Raw genomic sequence first — 15,059 nt, forward strand, 5'->3', positions numbered from 1 at the left:
AGAGCTCATTCCAGTCCTGTCAAAGGTCACCAAATACTAGCATTAGAGTAGAGTAGTCTGTGAACAACATCAGAGGTCACCATTGTGCTCAATATGGGCCAAAGACACCTGGGTTTGCGGTGGCAGCAGCGATGGTTTTTGTTTTGTTTTGCTTTGCAAGAGTGGATACACAATCAGTTTAGAGTCTCGTTTTCTGGTGCCAGAAACAAAGCCTCGTACCTCCTGCTTGTGACTCAGTTGTCCCCAGCCCTCGCAGGTAATCCAGTTGGAACACAGAGGGACCAACTCCTCCCTTCCTGTGGGTGGGTTCCGTTGGAGCTCTTTCCCAGATTAGTGTACTTCCCCATGCCAACAGCAGAGCCCAGCAGTTGGGACCCTGCCCTGGTGTCCCCACTCCCTTTCCCAACTCAAATTACTTCCCACAACAGCAGCAATTAGTTGCCTGGGCAAATGGTGCCCTACAACCTGCATAGCTGAAATAGTTTGTCACAATCTGGTTTGTAACTTTAAATATACCTGTGCCCCACCCAGATGTCAACACATTAGTAATTCTCCTAATCCTCAAACCTGGTGACTGTTTTAGGGAGAAAGGAGGGAGGAGGGGTGGGGATTCAGAAGAGCAGCTGCAGGGCCTAGATGTGCCATCCAGTGCCTGCTAATAATAGCTCGCATTTATCTAGCGCTCACTCTGCCAGGTATGCACTAAACACTTCTTTATCTCCTGTGATCCTTAGGAGAGAGCTGGGAGGTGCAGATGGTACCCATTTTGTTGATGGGGAAACCAAGGCTCTGAGAGATGGAGTCATTTGCCTAAACCCACAGGGCCAGTGGGAACTGAAAGCCAACTTTGCACTCTCATCTGAGTCTCAAGCCCTGTGCTTTTAAGCACCAGGCTGCAGTGCTGCTTCAAGCCAATGAATTTAACAAGAGTGGGTGCCAGGAAATGCCAGTTAAGCCAGGAAGGGAATCATTGCCAAAGTGTCAAACCAGAAGGGGTTTGAAACCTGAGAAGCAGCAGTTCACTACCTGGAAACCATGGGGCCAAGTGAAGGTGTTCCTGGGACTCTTAAGTCGAGGCATGGAGGGCAGGCCCCACATGCCTGGTTAGGAGCAGAAAATACAGCAGTCTGGGCCACTGCCTTATGCTAACCCAGTTTGGGAGTTACAGGGGTGTGGAGGGCCAGGGAAGGGTTTCCAAATTGGAAAAAAATAATGAAGTTGATGTTGCTAAAGTCATATGCAAATACAAATTGGTCTTTGTCCAAGAGGGTGAATAGAATGAATGTCCTGCCCTGGGTACCTCCCAGTCTCTAATCCCAAAAGAGCCCCATTGAGGCTTTGTCTCTTCCCTACCTCAGCTTCCTGCCCGCACTCCGCTTGCTAGGCAGGTGTCTCCCTGCAATAGTGAGGGCAACCCCTCTGCTGAGCGCCAGCACCTGGGCGGGGCACCACGCTATCTTCTCCCTCACCACACAGCCAGGCATGCTGCTGGGTGGACCTGGGGTCTCCCTCGCCATCTGTCTCTCTTTGATAGTTACATGTCTCCTTCATTGCTATGTGTTGAGTGGTTGATGCATTCAGAGCATTACATATATTTTTAAGAGAATGCTTACTATATATGCCAGGCACTGTTTAAAGTCCTGTCATGTACTGACTCTTTTTATCCTCATAAAAGAGCATGGGGTGAGTAGTACCCTGATCTCCATTTTACAGATGATAACAGTTGGGGCCCAGAGAGGTTAAGCTATCTGCCCATGTTGCCCAGCTGATGAGAAGCAGAGCCCAGGTAGAAATCTAGGCCACTTGAGTCCAGCACCCACACTTTTGCTGCTTTGCCTTTAGTGATTCTGTCCTGAGTCACGGTATCCATTCAAGCATCTCTTCCTGGGCATGCTAGACCTATCTGTGGTTAGGTGGCTACTGTCACCACTGGCTCTTCTTTGCTGAAACACTGAACTTATATCAAGTTCCTCAGTGAGCATGATGCTATTTTAGGTGGGCAAGGAAAATATCACATAGCATTGTCCATGCTCTGCACTGGGTGGCACTGAGTGACTCACCTTCCTCTGAGACACCCTCTTCTCTCGCTTTGTATCTGGACACCGTGACTCAGTTTCTAATATCATCAGGGATGAGTGCTGGACCCCTTTTGCAGCATCATCCCCTGTTCCCTAGAACATAGTCAGCCATCCGAGAAAGGTGCAGAGCAGAAATTCATAGGAGGAACAACATTTAGGGCCACTCACAGAAACGTGCCAATTCCAGAGCTTAGGAGGAACCTTGGAGGGAGCAAGGATAATAATAGCTAATGCTTATTAAGCCCTCACAACGTGCCATCCCTAGTCTAAGCACATTCCAGGAACTTTCTCATTCAGTCCTCACCTCGGCCCTCTGATATAGATCCTATTATTATCCTCCTTTGGCAGATGAAAAATTGAGGCATAGAGAAGTGATTTCCCAAGATCACAGAAGCTCATAAACAGGGGATCCAGGATTCAAACGCAGCCAGTGGCTTCAAAGACTGAGCTCAAACATGATGCTACAATTTGACACCTGAGCCCGTGTGCTTAGCCCCAGCTCTATTTGGGGGAGATGGGGACTTTCAGCTGTCTTGTGACCAGCTCCATTGTCAGCCTCTGATGAATGAGGCCCCAGAAACAAAGTGAAAAGAAAGCTTTGCCTAAAATAACTGCATGACTCCTGGCTGGCAAACAGGGTTAGGAGGGGAGGACTGGGGCTGGGTCCGGGGGTGGGCTCTCTCCAGGTTAGTGAAGTGAAGTTTCTGAGTAGGCTCTGGGAGGAGGAATCAGAAAAGACTTTCTCAGTCAATATCCCTGGCAACAGGGGGCACAAGGAGGGAGAACCCAGGCCTTTCCTTTGACCCTCTGAGTTCCTGAAACAAGACTCCGGCTCTGGTCATCCTTCCCCTCCCACCCTGACCTTGCTGCACTCTCATTCTTACCACCTGTTACTCTTGGTTGCTTGCCCCCATTTCTGAGGTGCTGACAGGAAGGAAGCGTGTCTCCCAGTTGGTAACATAACTTTCATTTTAGCACTGGAAAGGCTGGGCATCACCACTTTGATAGCTATTTGCTATAACATTACTTTCTTTTGCATGAAATTTTAAAATTTTGCAAAGGTATTTGCAAATCATATATCTGAAAGGGATTAATATCTTGGATATATAAGGAACACCTACAACTCAAGAAAAAAATAAACATCCAACTAAAATATCAGCAAAGGATTTCAATAGATATTTTTTCAAAGAAGATACACAAAGGGCCAATGAGCACATGGAAAGATGCTCAATATCACTAATCATTAGGGAAATGTAAATCAAAACTACCAAATGCATTAGGATGGCTATTACAAAAAAGGGAAAATAACTTGTGTTGGTAAGGATATGAAGAAAGAACTCTTGTGCATTGTTTGTGGGAATGTAAACTGGTGCAGCTGCTGTGGAAAATAGTTTGGTAGTTCCTTAAAAAGTTAAACATAGAATTAGCATATGGTATAGCAATTCTTCTGGGTATATACCCCAAAGAATTAAAAGCAGGAGCTCAAATACTTGTGCATCCTTGTTCATAGCAGCATTATTCACAGTAGCCAAAAGGGGAAAACAATCCAGATGTCTATCAATGAGTGAATGGATGAACAAATGTGGTATATCCATACAGTGGAATGTTATTCAGCCATTAAAAGGAATGAATTTCTGACACCTGCTACAACATGATAAACTTTGAAAACATTATGCTAAGTGAAATAAGCAAAATACAAAAAGACAAAAATTGTACCATTCTACCTGTATGAGTTACCTAGCATCAACAAGTTCATGGAGACAGAAAGTAGCCTGGAGGTTATCAAGAGCTGGAGGGGGAGATGAATGGAAAGGGGACAGAGTCTCTGTTTGGGATGATGAACAAGTTCTGGAAATGGACAGTGGTTACACAATGTTGTAGTTAACGCCATTGAACTATACCTTTTAAATGGTTAAAATAATCAATTTCATATATATATATATATATATATACACATACATATATATACATACATATATATATATATATTTTACTACAATTTTTAAAAATCACCAAAAGTGTTTTACAAAAAGTACTGTGGGGTTTCGTCTTTTGGCAGCTTATAATTCCATTAGCAGTCACCATAGCTACCCCACAGAGAGGACTACCATGTGAAAACCACACTTGGCTCTCCCAGCTGGAACAGAAAACACTACTAGTCTCTACTCCTTGGAGTTTCCCCAAAGTGAATCTGTCCACACATGGTTGCTATTGGACCCTACCTGTTGCTACAGTATCACTGTGCTGTTACTAAGGAATGGGACATGTCCTGACTTTCAAAGCATTCACACAGCACATAAAACCACTCTGTTCCTTGGTATAAGGCCACATCTCCTTCAAGTACTTAAGCATTAAAAAAAAAAAAAAGTAAGCGAAGATTTTTTTTGGCTAGAGTTTAAACTTCAATCATTGTTTAGTCAGGGACAGAGCCAATTGCAGTGTTTAAACTTCATCATTATTTAGACAGGGATAGAGCCAAGTTTACAGAATTCTGGAAGGCAGGCTTAACCTCAGGGTACCTTAACAGTTGTTCTCTGTGGCCAATCCTGAGGATTTAATTCAGAACAAAACATTCATCCATTTATAACCTAAGATTCTTCCATATGCTGGAAATACAAAGATGCATAAGGCATAATTCCTGCTCTCATGAGGCTGAGAGTCTAACAAAAATGTAGAAATACTACTAATAAAATAAGTGTTAACAGGTGTGCATTTCAAAGTGTTGTGGATGACTGGGGTCAGGATTGGAGGCAAGAAGAGGCGCCATCATGGGTCCCAGAGACAAGATGATGTTGGAGCCAAATCCTGATGGAAGAATGGAGTTTTCCAGGGTGACAGACTATGAAGGGGGACTTTAAGGAGACAGCAAATGGAAAGCCACAAAGCATGACAGGATGGACCGTTCAGAAACCCCAAGCCCCCATGTGTGAGTAGAGCAGGGTGAGTGGGAGAGTGACAAGATCCTGGAAGGACAAAGAAGGACTTCAGATGTTATCACATGCTGCAGAAGGACTTTAAGCACGGAGGGCACCTGGAGGGGCACAACCAGGTTTTCCTTTCCAAAAAGAAATGTGAAGCTTGGTGTATTGATTGGAGGGATTAGAAGCTTGGCACCAGGAAACCGAGTGCTTGGAAAGTTGTCAGAGTAACCAAGATGAGAGTCGAAGAAAGCCCAGATTCAAAGGCCATTTCAGAGGCAGCAGAGACGAGATAATAATTGTAACTGTATTACTAGCTTGAGGTCCAAAATGATGTCATATTTCTTTTCAGCTCTGTGGACCTAAAGGGCAGCTGGTCCTCCCGTGCCCTCTTCTGTGATGAAGCTGTGGGACCCCCCCAGACTCATGATGAGAATGGGGTCTGTAGCTGCTTCCTCTTCTCTGGACACCCTTGCTCAGCCTTCCTGAATTATCTGAAGATGGATCATTTTACTTTATTTACTGGTATTTTAGTTTATTCTATTTTATTTTTTGACTCCGTTTCAAAGATGCTTCAAAATTCAAGACAGGACAGGAAGACAGTGTAGGGTGTGCGCCATCCATTCAATCCCCACCCAACCTGCGCAGGCAACCACCAGTTCTAGTTTCTTATGTATCCTTCCAGAAATACTTTAAACGTATATTCAAGCAAATATGATGAAACATTCTTCCCTGCCTCCTTTTATTTCCTTCTTTTCTGAGGATGTGTGTAGTAGGAAACCCCAGGGAGCTCACTTAGTCTTAAGGGGTCAGTCCTGGTTACCATTATGTCTATGGACGAGCCCTTCCTTCTCCTTTGGCTAAAGGACTCCAAGCAGAAAGTCATGGGGGAGGACGCAGGAGAGGTCTTATCTCCTCAGGAGGCTCCATCCATCCCTGGACCTATTGCAGTAGTTGGGGCATGATTGCCAGTCGGCACAGTAGTCTAGGCCAGACCCTGAGCACAACAGAAAGCTTGGGTGTCCCTGAGGCCCTCAGTCTCAGGCTGAGCAGGGAGACACCCCATGTGATGCTTAAATGTGACAGCTCCACAACCAAGAGCACCCATACCCTCAGCGACCAACTCTTCCATTCACAATTAGCCATTTTCCCTGGGCCCGCCCATGGGGTCGAGTGGCTGGACCTCAGGGCACCAGCTCTGGGACTGCTCTCAGAGCCAGCTCTCCAGAGCAGAACCCCACTCTGGCCCCGAGCCTCCGCAGGGGCGCTGCTGTTCTTTCCTGCCAGCTGACCTCAGCCCAAGTCCAACAGGGATATTACATTACCTTTTACGTTATAAAGAGAGGCTCTAGGTATCACCGTTTCTTTGCAGAAAGTTCTCTGCAGGTTGCAAACATGGGAGCCTTTGAGAGGAACATCACCTCACTTCACACACCGGAAGCAGCCCAGCACCGAGGACTAGGGGACACAGATAAGCTTTTGATTTCAGTGCTTGCAGCTGAGTTCCTTTTGGTGGTTAAAGTGAATTGTAATAATAAAGAAGGAGCACTGAGTTTGAGGAGGGCCTGGGAGATGAAATCAGTCCTGAACATACTGAGCTTCTCCATGTGACCTCTCAGCTTCCTGTTATAGACATAACTCCTGATTTTAATGGAGTTTCAAAGCTACCCATCACTGAATTCTCTCAAGTCTATATAACTTTAAGCTTCATCTGGATCCTAACTAATAAAAGTCCTGTTCTGGAATCCATACAGGATAGCTGTTTAAAAAAATACACCATGCAATGCTCAGAGGATACAATTGTTACCCACCAAATATAATAGTGTTTCGTAATCAAACACAACGAGAAAAGGATGGCCGTATGGAGGATGAACTTAAAACCACCGGAGGCTACTCTCATGCCATGCCCATAAATGGCATCCCATAATTTTACTTTAATAATAATAGCTAACACTTAAGAGTACTCACCATACACCAGAAACTTGTCTAATCATTTGACATGCCCTATCCTTATGAGGAAGATATTTTTATTTTTGTCATTGTTATTGTATTTGCCTCATTTTACAGATGAGAAAACTAAGTCCCGCAGAGGTTAAGTAACTCGCTTTTAATCACAATTGCAATTACTCTGTTTGTTAGGATATCAAGTTTGCTACTAACAAAGCCCAAAGTAACAATGGCTTAGACAAGAGAGGCATTTAATTCTCTCTCCTGTCAGTCTCATCAGGAGCAGTCCAGGGCTGATAAGGCAGCTCAGCCTTGTTGGGGGCCCAGGCTTGTTTCATGTTGCTCTGCCCCATCAGAAGGGCTGCCCTACTCCTTCTTGTCAAAGCTGGAGCAGCGTTACTCCTGTATTCCATCAGGAGAAGAAAGGAAATGGAGGCACAGCCTGCTCCTTTAAGGGCGCGGACATAGTGTTCACATGCTATTGGCCAGAATGTGGTCACATGACTACAACTCATTGCAAAGGGTGCTGGGAAATGTAGTTTTTGGGCCACGTGTCCAGTTAAAATTCAGGGGAGAAAAGGAGAATGGACACTAGAGAACAAATAGCGATCTCTACAGCCATCCGAAGTAGAAGTGGGACTCAAACCCAGCAGTTTGACTTCCAAGTCAGAACTCTTAACTATTACATTCATCATACTCTAAGAAGAATTAGATGAGATCAGGAGTTGGTAAGGCCTTTCTGATCCTTACCTTCAATTTGAGACTGTGTTCTAATGTTCTACTGTGAGTACATGCACATGAGCACAGACACAGACACACACACACACACACACACACACACACACACACACACACACACACAACATAGCTTGTCACTTTTCCAGCAAAAAAGTATTTAGATATTGTTATCCATTGATGGGGAATCAGGTCATGTGTCCTTTCATCTTCTGATAGACTTTCAGTTTTTTAGTTTGCCTTTTTCTTTCTTTCTTTCCTTCTTTCTTTCTTTCTTTCCTTCTTTCTTTCTTTCTTTGTTTTGTTCATAAGTTGCCAGATGACTCACACATTATGATGCTTGGCATATTATGCTATTATCAGGTTAACAATTTTCTCTGCCAGCAGTCTGTAGGGTTGGGCTTGGAAATCACTCCCCACAAATGAAATATCCCAGTCTTTCTTTAGCATGTGGGACAAACTAGGGTAACCTTTAAGAGTGCTTAGAAAGTATGAAAACATTCAAAGTTAGGGTCAAACTTTATGAATTTGCCACAATTTGGTAATTTTCATTAAAAGACCAATTTTATCTCATTCGTTCCCAAAGGCTCTGTTTTTCAGGTTAGCTCAGTAGGATATCTTCAAAATCAGGAACTTCATAATTGCCCATGTATGTACAACTGCATTCCTGATGCCTCTTTTCTCTCACCCTTATAGAAGCAATTTTGTTTGAACCTCTCAAGACACTTGAGGCATGTTTTACAAAACTAATTTTAAGTAAGTATTAATTCAATTGAGCATTCCTGGTGTGGCTCTTTCAGCTGTGCAGAATGCCACAGCAATGAGGAAATTGTTTGTTTCAGAGCAGGAGATGCCAATGCGATGACAGACATTTTTTTAAGGCATGTAGCTGGTGACTGTTAATCTGCATTTCCTGACATTCATAATGGTCTGTTAGACCCTGGATGTGAGCAGAGGGTTAGTTAATAATCAGGCCTTTTTCATAGTGTGTTTAACAATGCAAAGTACTTTTGAATAATTATTTCATCTAATCTTAACAATAACCCTATGAGATCGGTGGGGACATCCTGGCAACATAAGAACATCCCAAATGTCATTGTCACAGGACAAAGGCTTACTCCCCCTGTTTAGAACCTGGGTACTCCCTAGTAGAAGTAGAAAGCACACTTAAATTTTATTATTTTCCACAAATGTTTATTGAGCCCCACCTATGGCTCAGGGCACTGTGAGATGTTGGGGGAGCTGCAGGTGGACAAGACACAGTCCTTTCCTTCAAGGAACTCTGCCTGGCAGGGGAGAGATGTGAACCCCACTATCATCTGATGCTGAAAGTGCCATAATCAGTGTCTTCTGGGAAAGTATCAGAGGAGAGGGAAGGTTTCAGAGAATTTAGGGGACATTTGTGCTTAGCTCTGAAGTGTAAATAGGATTCTGCCTGGCAGGGAAGTGAAGGGAAGACATGCTAGGGAGTGATTACAGCATGAAGTGGACAGAGGCATGGACGAGAGAGTGGAGGAAAGTGGATAACCGGAGCCTAGATGGAGGGGGTCTTGTCTGCTGTGCTAAAGGGTGTGGGTTAGTCCTGCAAACCAGGAAGGTGGTAAAGAGTAAATCTAATTGCATGTGAGTCCAGACTCCAAGGGCTTGCTGACTCGGGGACATTACTTAACCGTCATCTGTAAAATGGGGGTAATACACTTATGGGTCAGTTTTGAATGTTAACGAGCTAGTATGTAAAGTGTGTACCACAGTGCCTGGCACACAGTAGGTGTTGAATAACTATTAACTACTACCCGGGTCATAGTTCTTTACCTTTTTCAAGTCAGACTCCTCTAAGAATGGATGAATCTTCTGCATATGTGCACTGTTTTGTGTATAATTTAATAGAGTTCACAGATCCTTCAAAACTGGATTCACATTAAGAATCCAGCTGTAAGATACAGGAAGTCACCTGAAGTTTTACAGCAGAAGAGTGTTGATATTTGATTTTTTGAGGAGGAGGGAAGGAAATACTGGATATTGGAGAAGGAAATTATCTGTGGTTCTCAAATCTGACTGCACATTATAATCATCTGTAGAGTCTTTTAGAAATACCCATGCACTAGCTTCACCTTCAGGCATTCTGATAATTCGTCTGGGGTGGGGCTGGGTATGAGGACTTTCAAAATCTTTCTTTCTAATGTGATTCTAATGCATAGCCAGCTTGGAGAACCAGAGTTAGGCTACTGTCAGTCAGCTGAAAAGAGGATAATTGCAGCAGAGTAGCTGTGGAAAGGAGGAAAGAGGAGCAATTTCAGGAACGTTTTGGACTCAGAATCACCAAGACTGTGTGAGTGATTAGATGTATGAGAGAGGAGGGTGTGAGGTGATTCCACTAATCCAGATGGAAGGGGAAGACGTGTTTGTGTTTTGTTTATTGTTTATTGGTTTTTCTTTAACATGTAGAAGGCAAGAGTGGGCAAACAGGAAACAGTTCATTCAATAAATGTGTTCTTAATATCCATTTATGAAGTGCAAACTGCAGGTCTAGGTCATTTCAGACATCTTTGACACTCCTGCAGAACATGGGCTTCTCACATGGGCAGCTGGAAATACCAGCATAAGTTGTCATCAATCATCAGACCATAGCCAGGTGATTGTGGAAGGGTCTAGATGAGGTCATCTGAGAGACGGCAGAGGAGACAGGACCACCGGTCATGGAACTCAGAGGGTCATGCCCTCCGAGGCCATGATGAGGGAGGGGAGGGCATGGTGTGGGATGGGGAGGACCCTGGGAGGAGGAGGCAAAGATTTCCAGAAGGAGCGGGTGGCCATTGTGTGAAACGCTGCAGGGAGATGGGCTGAGGTTAAGGAGCTGGAGGAGTGGGCCCTGGGTTTGATGACTCTGACGCAGTGGCTGTGGCTTTGGAGACAGTGTCCACAGCCAAATTCCAGTGGGTGCAGACAAGAAAGAAAGTGAGGAAGCACCGGCATGGGTGTAGGAAGTTTGGGGTGAAAGCAACGAAAGCAGGAGCTGCAGGGGAGGAAGGGTGGAGGAACAGGGCTTTCTTTTGGGCTGGAGTGGCATTATTGTAGTCTGAGGGGAAGGAGCCAGGCCAGAGGAAACCATCAAAATACAGACGAGGGAGGAGACGGCCGGTGGAGCCAGGGCTCAGCTTCGGCAGGCGGCCCACAAACACCGGACTCACAAACACTGGGTGAAGAATTGCTCTTGGTCGGGAACAGGGATGCTAGTTTCTGTGAGGTGAAAGTGAAGACAGTTCCAGAATGGTACAGCCTTTCCGTCTGAGAAGACACCTGTCGTCATTTCTGAATCTCAAGACATCGTCCTACCTATACTCCCCTTTCCGGGCCCCATTCCCGGAACTCTGTCTGTTCCTTTCCCTCCTTAAACGCGGCCGCCACTCCAGGACAGGAGGCTGGCTGAAGAGTGAGCTGTAATATATCGGAGGCTTCCTCATGTCTTTTCTTTCCCCAGAGAAAAGCGTAGGGCCCTTTCCTTTAAGCTGATGGTTAATCATGCCTTTTAAAGACTCCATCTCAGGTGACAAGAGAGCTACAGATTCTCAAGTTCGTCAGTCATTTTGCTGGTTCTTCTTGTCTTGGCCCCAGGATGCTCTCCTGAGCTCTCTGGATCTCTCGTAGCACACCTTGCCTCCAGCTGCACTGCTGGCCATTCCGTCCTTCCTAAAAGGCTTTCGGCTCTTGGCACGAATGACATTGAGTCTCCGGGTTGTCCTCCTGCCCACTGATCCCTCTGCCCTTCCTGACCTTTAGATGCTTGCTGCCCAGGGCGAAGTCCTCTGCTCTTTCTCCTCCCCAGGTGTAACCTCTCCCTGAGCCATCGCATCCAGTCCCATCACTTTTTTTTTTGAGTATGAAAATACAATGTGCATGAGCTGTCTGTTCGTTCTCTTTGCTGTGCAGCTTGGCATTGGGATTGGTGACTCTAGGGGCCAGCTGGGCTGCTCTCTCCACAATGGCTTTGCGGTTCTTGGAGGAGACGTTGTGAGCAATCTCAGCACAGTAAGATTTGTTGCACATCAGCAGCACTTCGAGCTCCAGGAACTTGCGGAAGCCACTGGGCAGCACATGCTTTGTGTTCTTGTTGGTCCCGTAGCCAATGCTGGGCATCAAGATCTGGCCCTTGAACCTCCTGCGCACTCTGTGGTCAATGCCTCTGGGTTTCCGCCACTTCCGCTTAATTTTGACATATCGGTCTGACTGGTGCCGGATGAGCTTCTTGGTCCTCTTTTTGACTATCCCTGGCTTCACGAGGGGTCTGAGGGCAGCCGTGATGCCAGCTAGGAGATGGCTGCCACCTCCGTGGGTAGTGCCAAGGAAGAGCCCCATCACTTTAAATTTCATCTTTCTGCTGAGGTCTCCCCAGTCCTGACCTCTCACTCTAACACCAGAACTCACCACCGAATGACTGACATTTCCATTTGGATGTGTCCCAGGCCTCTCACACCTCACCTGCCGCAAACAGAACTCTTGTTTTCGCCCCCTCCACCTGCCCCTCCGTCCATTTTCTAGTCTCCGTCTATGCCTGAATTGCTTCCTTGGATGCTTAACCAAAACCCCAAAGTCATCCTTGATTCCTCTGCTTCGCTCGTCCCCCAGATGCAGTCCATCCGTAAATCCTGTTGACCCTGCTTCCAAAATTATATTGAAATCTGTCTACTTCTTCCATCTCCGGTCAGTCCAGTGCTACTCAAAGTGTAATTTGCAGACCAGCATCAGCGTCACCTGGGAGCTTGTTAGAAATGCAAAGATCTTGGGGTCTTCTCCAGAGTTAGAAACTCTTAGGATGGGACCTTCCAGAGGATTCTGATGCCCTCTAAAGTTTGAGAAGGTCTAAGTCTTTATGATCTCTGGTTCAAGCCACCTCAATAGCCTCCAACTCATCTCCACATTTACCTTCTCACCTCTCTACAATCTGCTCTCCTCCTGGCAGCTGGAGTAATTGTTTTTTAAGAACAATTAAATCAGATTATGTCACACACATACACACCCCCCTCTCCCCACTCCCTCACACCACATAAACCTCCCACTGCTTTCCACTGGACCTGGTACCATCCAGGTTTTCTTTCCTGTCCATAAAGCCCTGAGGTGAGATCTGGTCACACCTTCCACTCCAGCCTCTGCCAGAACCTCCCCTCCTTCTTCCTCCAGGCTTTCCCTTTGGTGGTAGATGCACCAGCCTGTTCCCAACTCGGCACCTTTGCACTGGCTGCTCCTCTGCCTGAACTGCTCTTCCCCTCAACGTCCACAGCTGCTTCCCCCACATCATTTACTTCTCAGTATAACCGGCACCTCCTTTAGAGAGGCCTTCAACTAACCAATCCAAAGCAGCCTCTCTTTACCAAATTACACGGTTTTAACCCTCTGTATAGTACTTATTACTATCCTTTTTTTTTTCTTGTTTATTTACTGTCCAGTGTAATGCAAGTTTTAGGAGAACCAGGACCTGGTTTGTCTTGTTCACTGCCACATTTGAGTGCCTGGAACAGTGCTGGACACACAGCGGATGGTCAGTAAATGTTTGCTGAATGAATGAAATTTACTTGTAGGCCTGAGGCTGCTGTTAGTGAGCTCGTGTCCACTTAAATGCCACTTACTCCTCTCACGTGGCTGCACTTCTGGGAGGCTTCCGTCAGTGTCTTGTCAGCTGTGTGGGCCCCTTACAGCACATCTTGAAAAGAAGCAAGAACCTGAGGGGAGATGAAAGGACGCAAGAGTGTGAGAAGACCCCAGCAAGCTACTTCCTTGGAATCTCAGGGAGGGAATCTGAGAGTCAACACCCCAGGTCCTCTATTTTTGATGTGGTTGTTGAGTAATAGGGGAAGTCGCCTAGTTTTTCAGAACATGGGCTTTGTGGTCAGAGGAGCCTGGGTTCAAGCCCTGGCTCGGCCACTTTGCTGTGAGACGCTAGGCAAGCAACTTCCACTCCCAAGCCTCAGTTTCCCTCTCTGTAAATTGGTGATAATAAACACCCCTACAATGCAGAACTGTTGAGGGGCAGAACTGTAACGTACCTGGCAGATGGCAAGCCATCCCATGAGTGTTAGCTATTATTATTATTGTTATCATTATTTTATACTTAGAGGGAGGAAAGTATAAATAGCACTGAGGACTCAAAAAAAAAAAAAGTACAGCCACACTTGTGATAAGAAAAACACAAGCTTGAATACACTGAGTTGTTATTTGTCACCTTCTAAATTGGCAAAGCCTAGAAGGTCAGCTGACACTGTTGGTGGAGGCATAAGGGAGCTGGTGGAAGGGTGAAGTGGTACAGCAGCCTCCCTGCAGAGAACACTGGCAACAGCTGACAAGATCATAGATGCATAGATCCTTTGGCTCAGCTAATCCACTTCTAGGAATTTATGCTGCAGATATTCTGGCACATGTGCAAAATGATGTATGTAGAAGTTATTCCTTACAGCACCGTTTGAGTTTCAAAATATTGGGAGCAACCTATAGGTCTATGAGTAGGGAAGTGGTTAAATAAATTGTGGTTTGTCTATATAATGTAACAAATAAAATGGGACATTTTCTATTTGTACTGATTGTTAGGTGAAAACAGATTGTTAGGTGAAAAAAACAAGGTGCAAGATAGGGTGTATAGTAGGATCTAGCAAAAAGCAGGCAGTAGGAAAAAATATATATGTGTGTGTATTCTTCTGTATAGAAGAAGACCTCTTAAAGGACAGAGTTGAAGAAAAAATTTTATTGTACACTCTTTTATATTTTGAATTTTGAACTATGTAAACACATTATCTGTTTTTTTAAAAACTGAAGACTGATTTTTTAAAATTTAATTATTAGTACTAATGCTCAATACCTCTTACTTTTTAGGTGATAACTTGTTCTAGGAGTGGTTAATCTCTCTTAATAATTACTACTGTCAGAGACAAAAGCAGTGATAACAAAGATACTAAAAATGCCTACATTCTTTGAGTCCTTTGCTTGAGGGTATAATAGGGGCTGGCAAAGGAGATGCCCCCAAGTAGATAATGAACTGTGCCGATGGGAATCTGTATCAGCCTGCAGAGAATGTTCTGAATTTCTCCTCCATTTTTGAAAACAAATTTTTTTTTCTCATTTTTCTAGCATAAAAACAAATAGCATGTATCTGGAGGAAACAAAGAGTCAGCATATATCATAGTTTTAACTGTGCTCTTTTGGAAAGAAGCAAGAAGGAACGTGAACATACTTTACATTACTTCTGCTTTCCTTTTAGCTAATGATTTTGTAAGAACTTAAGAGTTTAGGGAGAGCTTAAGTGCCCAAGGCCACTGCCTCTTCATGTTGAGTGTTTCTGCACACGACAGCCCCTCTTACTCCTGCCAAATGCTGCTTGCCTCCCCCAACTTCCTTA

General features: G+C 44.9%; 1 protein-coding gene and 1 long non-coding RNA gene across 3 annotated transcripts in view; one reads left to right on the plus strand and one right to left on the minus strand.

Annotated features, from left to right (window-relative positions):
• The window catches only part of LOC140689257 (uncharacterized), a 67,951-nt gene that overhangs the window by 21,787 nt on the left and 31,105 nt on the right, over positions 1 to 15,059 (plus strand). Inside the window, exon 4 of one of the 2 annotated variants that reach the window (XR_012064132.1) lies at positions 5,349 to 5,521. The exons of the other annotated variant lie outside the window; for it this stretch is intronic. This is a non-coding gene — a long non-coding RNA (uncharacterized lncRNA). The remainder of the gene's footprint in view (positions 1 to 5,348; positions 5,522 to 15,059) is intronic. 2 annotated transcript variants of the gene reach the window in all.
• LOC102538369 (large ribosomal subunit protein eL32-like) lies at positions 11,366 to 12,031 on the minus strand. Its single transcript, XM_031691137.2, has one exon. The coding sequence runs from the start codon at positions 12,029 to 12,031 to the stop codon at positions 11,366 to 11,368; it is 666 nt and encodes a 221-aa protein (XP_031546997.2).

The sequence above is a fragment of the Vicugna pacos genome, chromosome 25, assembly GCF_048564905.1.
Source record: "Vicugna pacos chromosome 25, VicPac4, whole genome shotgun sequence".
Lineage (NCBI taxonomy): Eukaryota > Metazoa > Chordata > Mammalia > Artiodactyla > Camelidae > Vicugna > Vicugna pacos.

Coding starts and splice junctions, on each gene's coding strand:
- LOC102538369 (XM_031691137.2), bottom strand. CDS start 12,031: ATGGGGCTCTTCCTTGGCACTACCCACGGAGGTGGCAGCCATCTCCTA.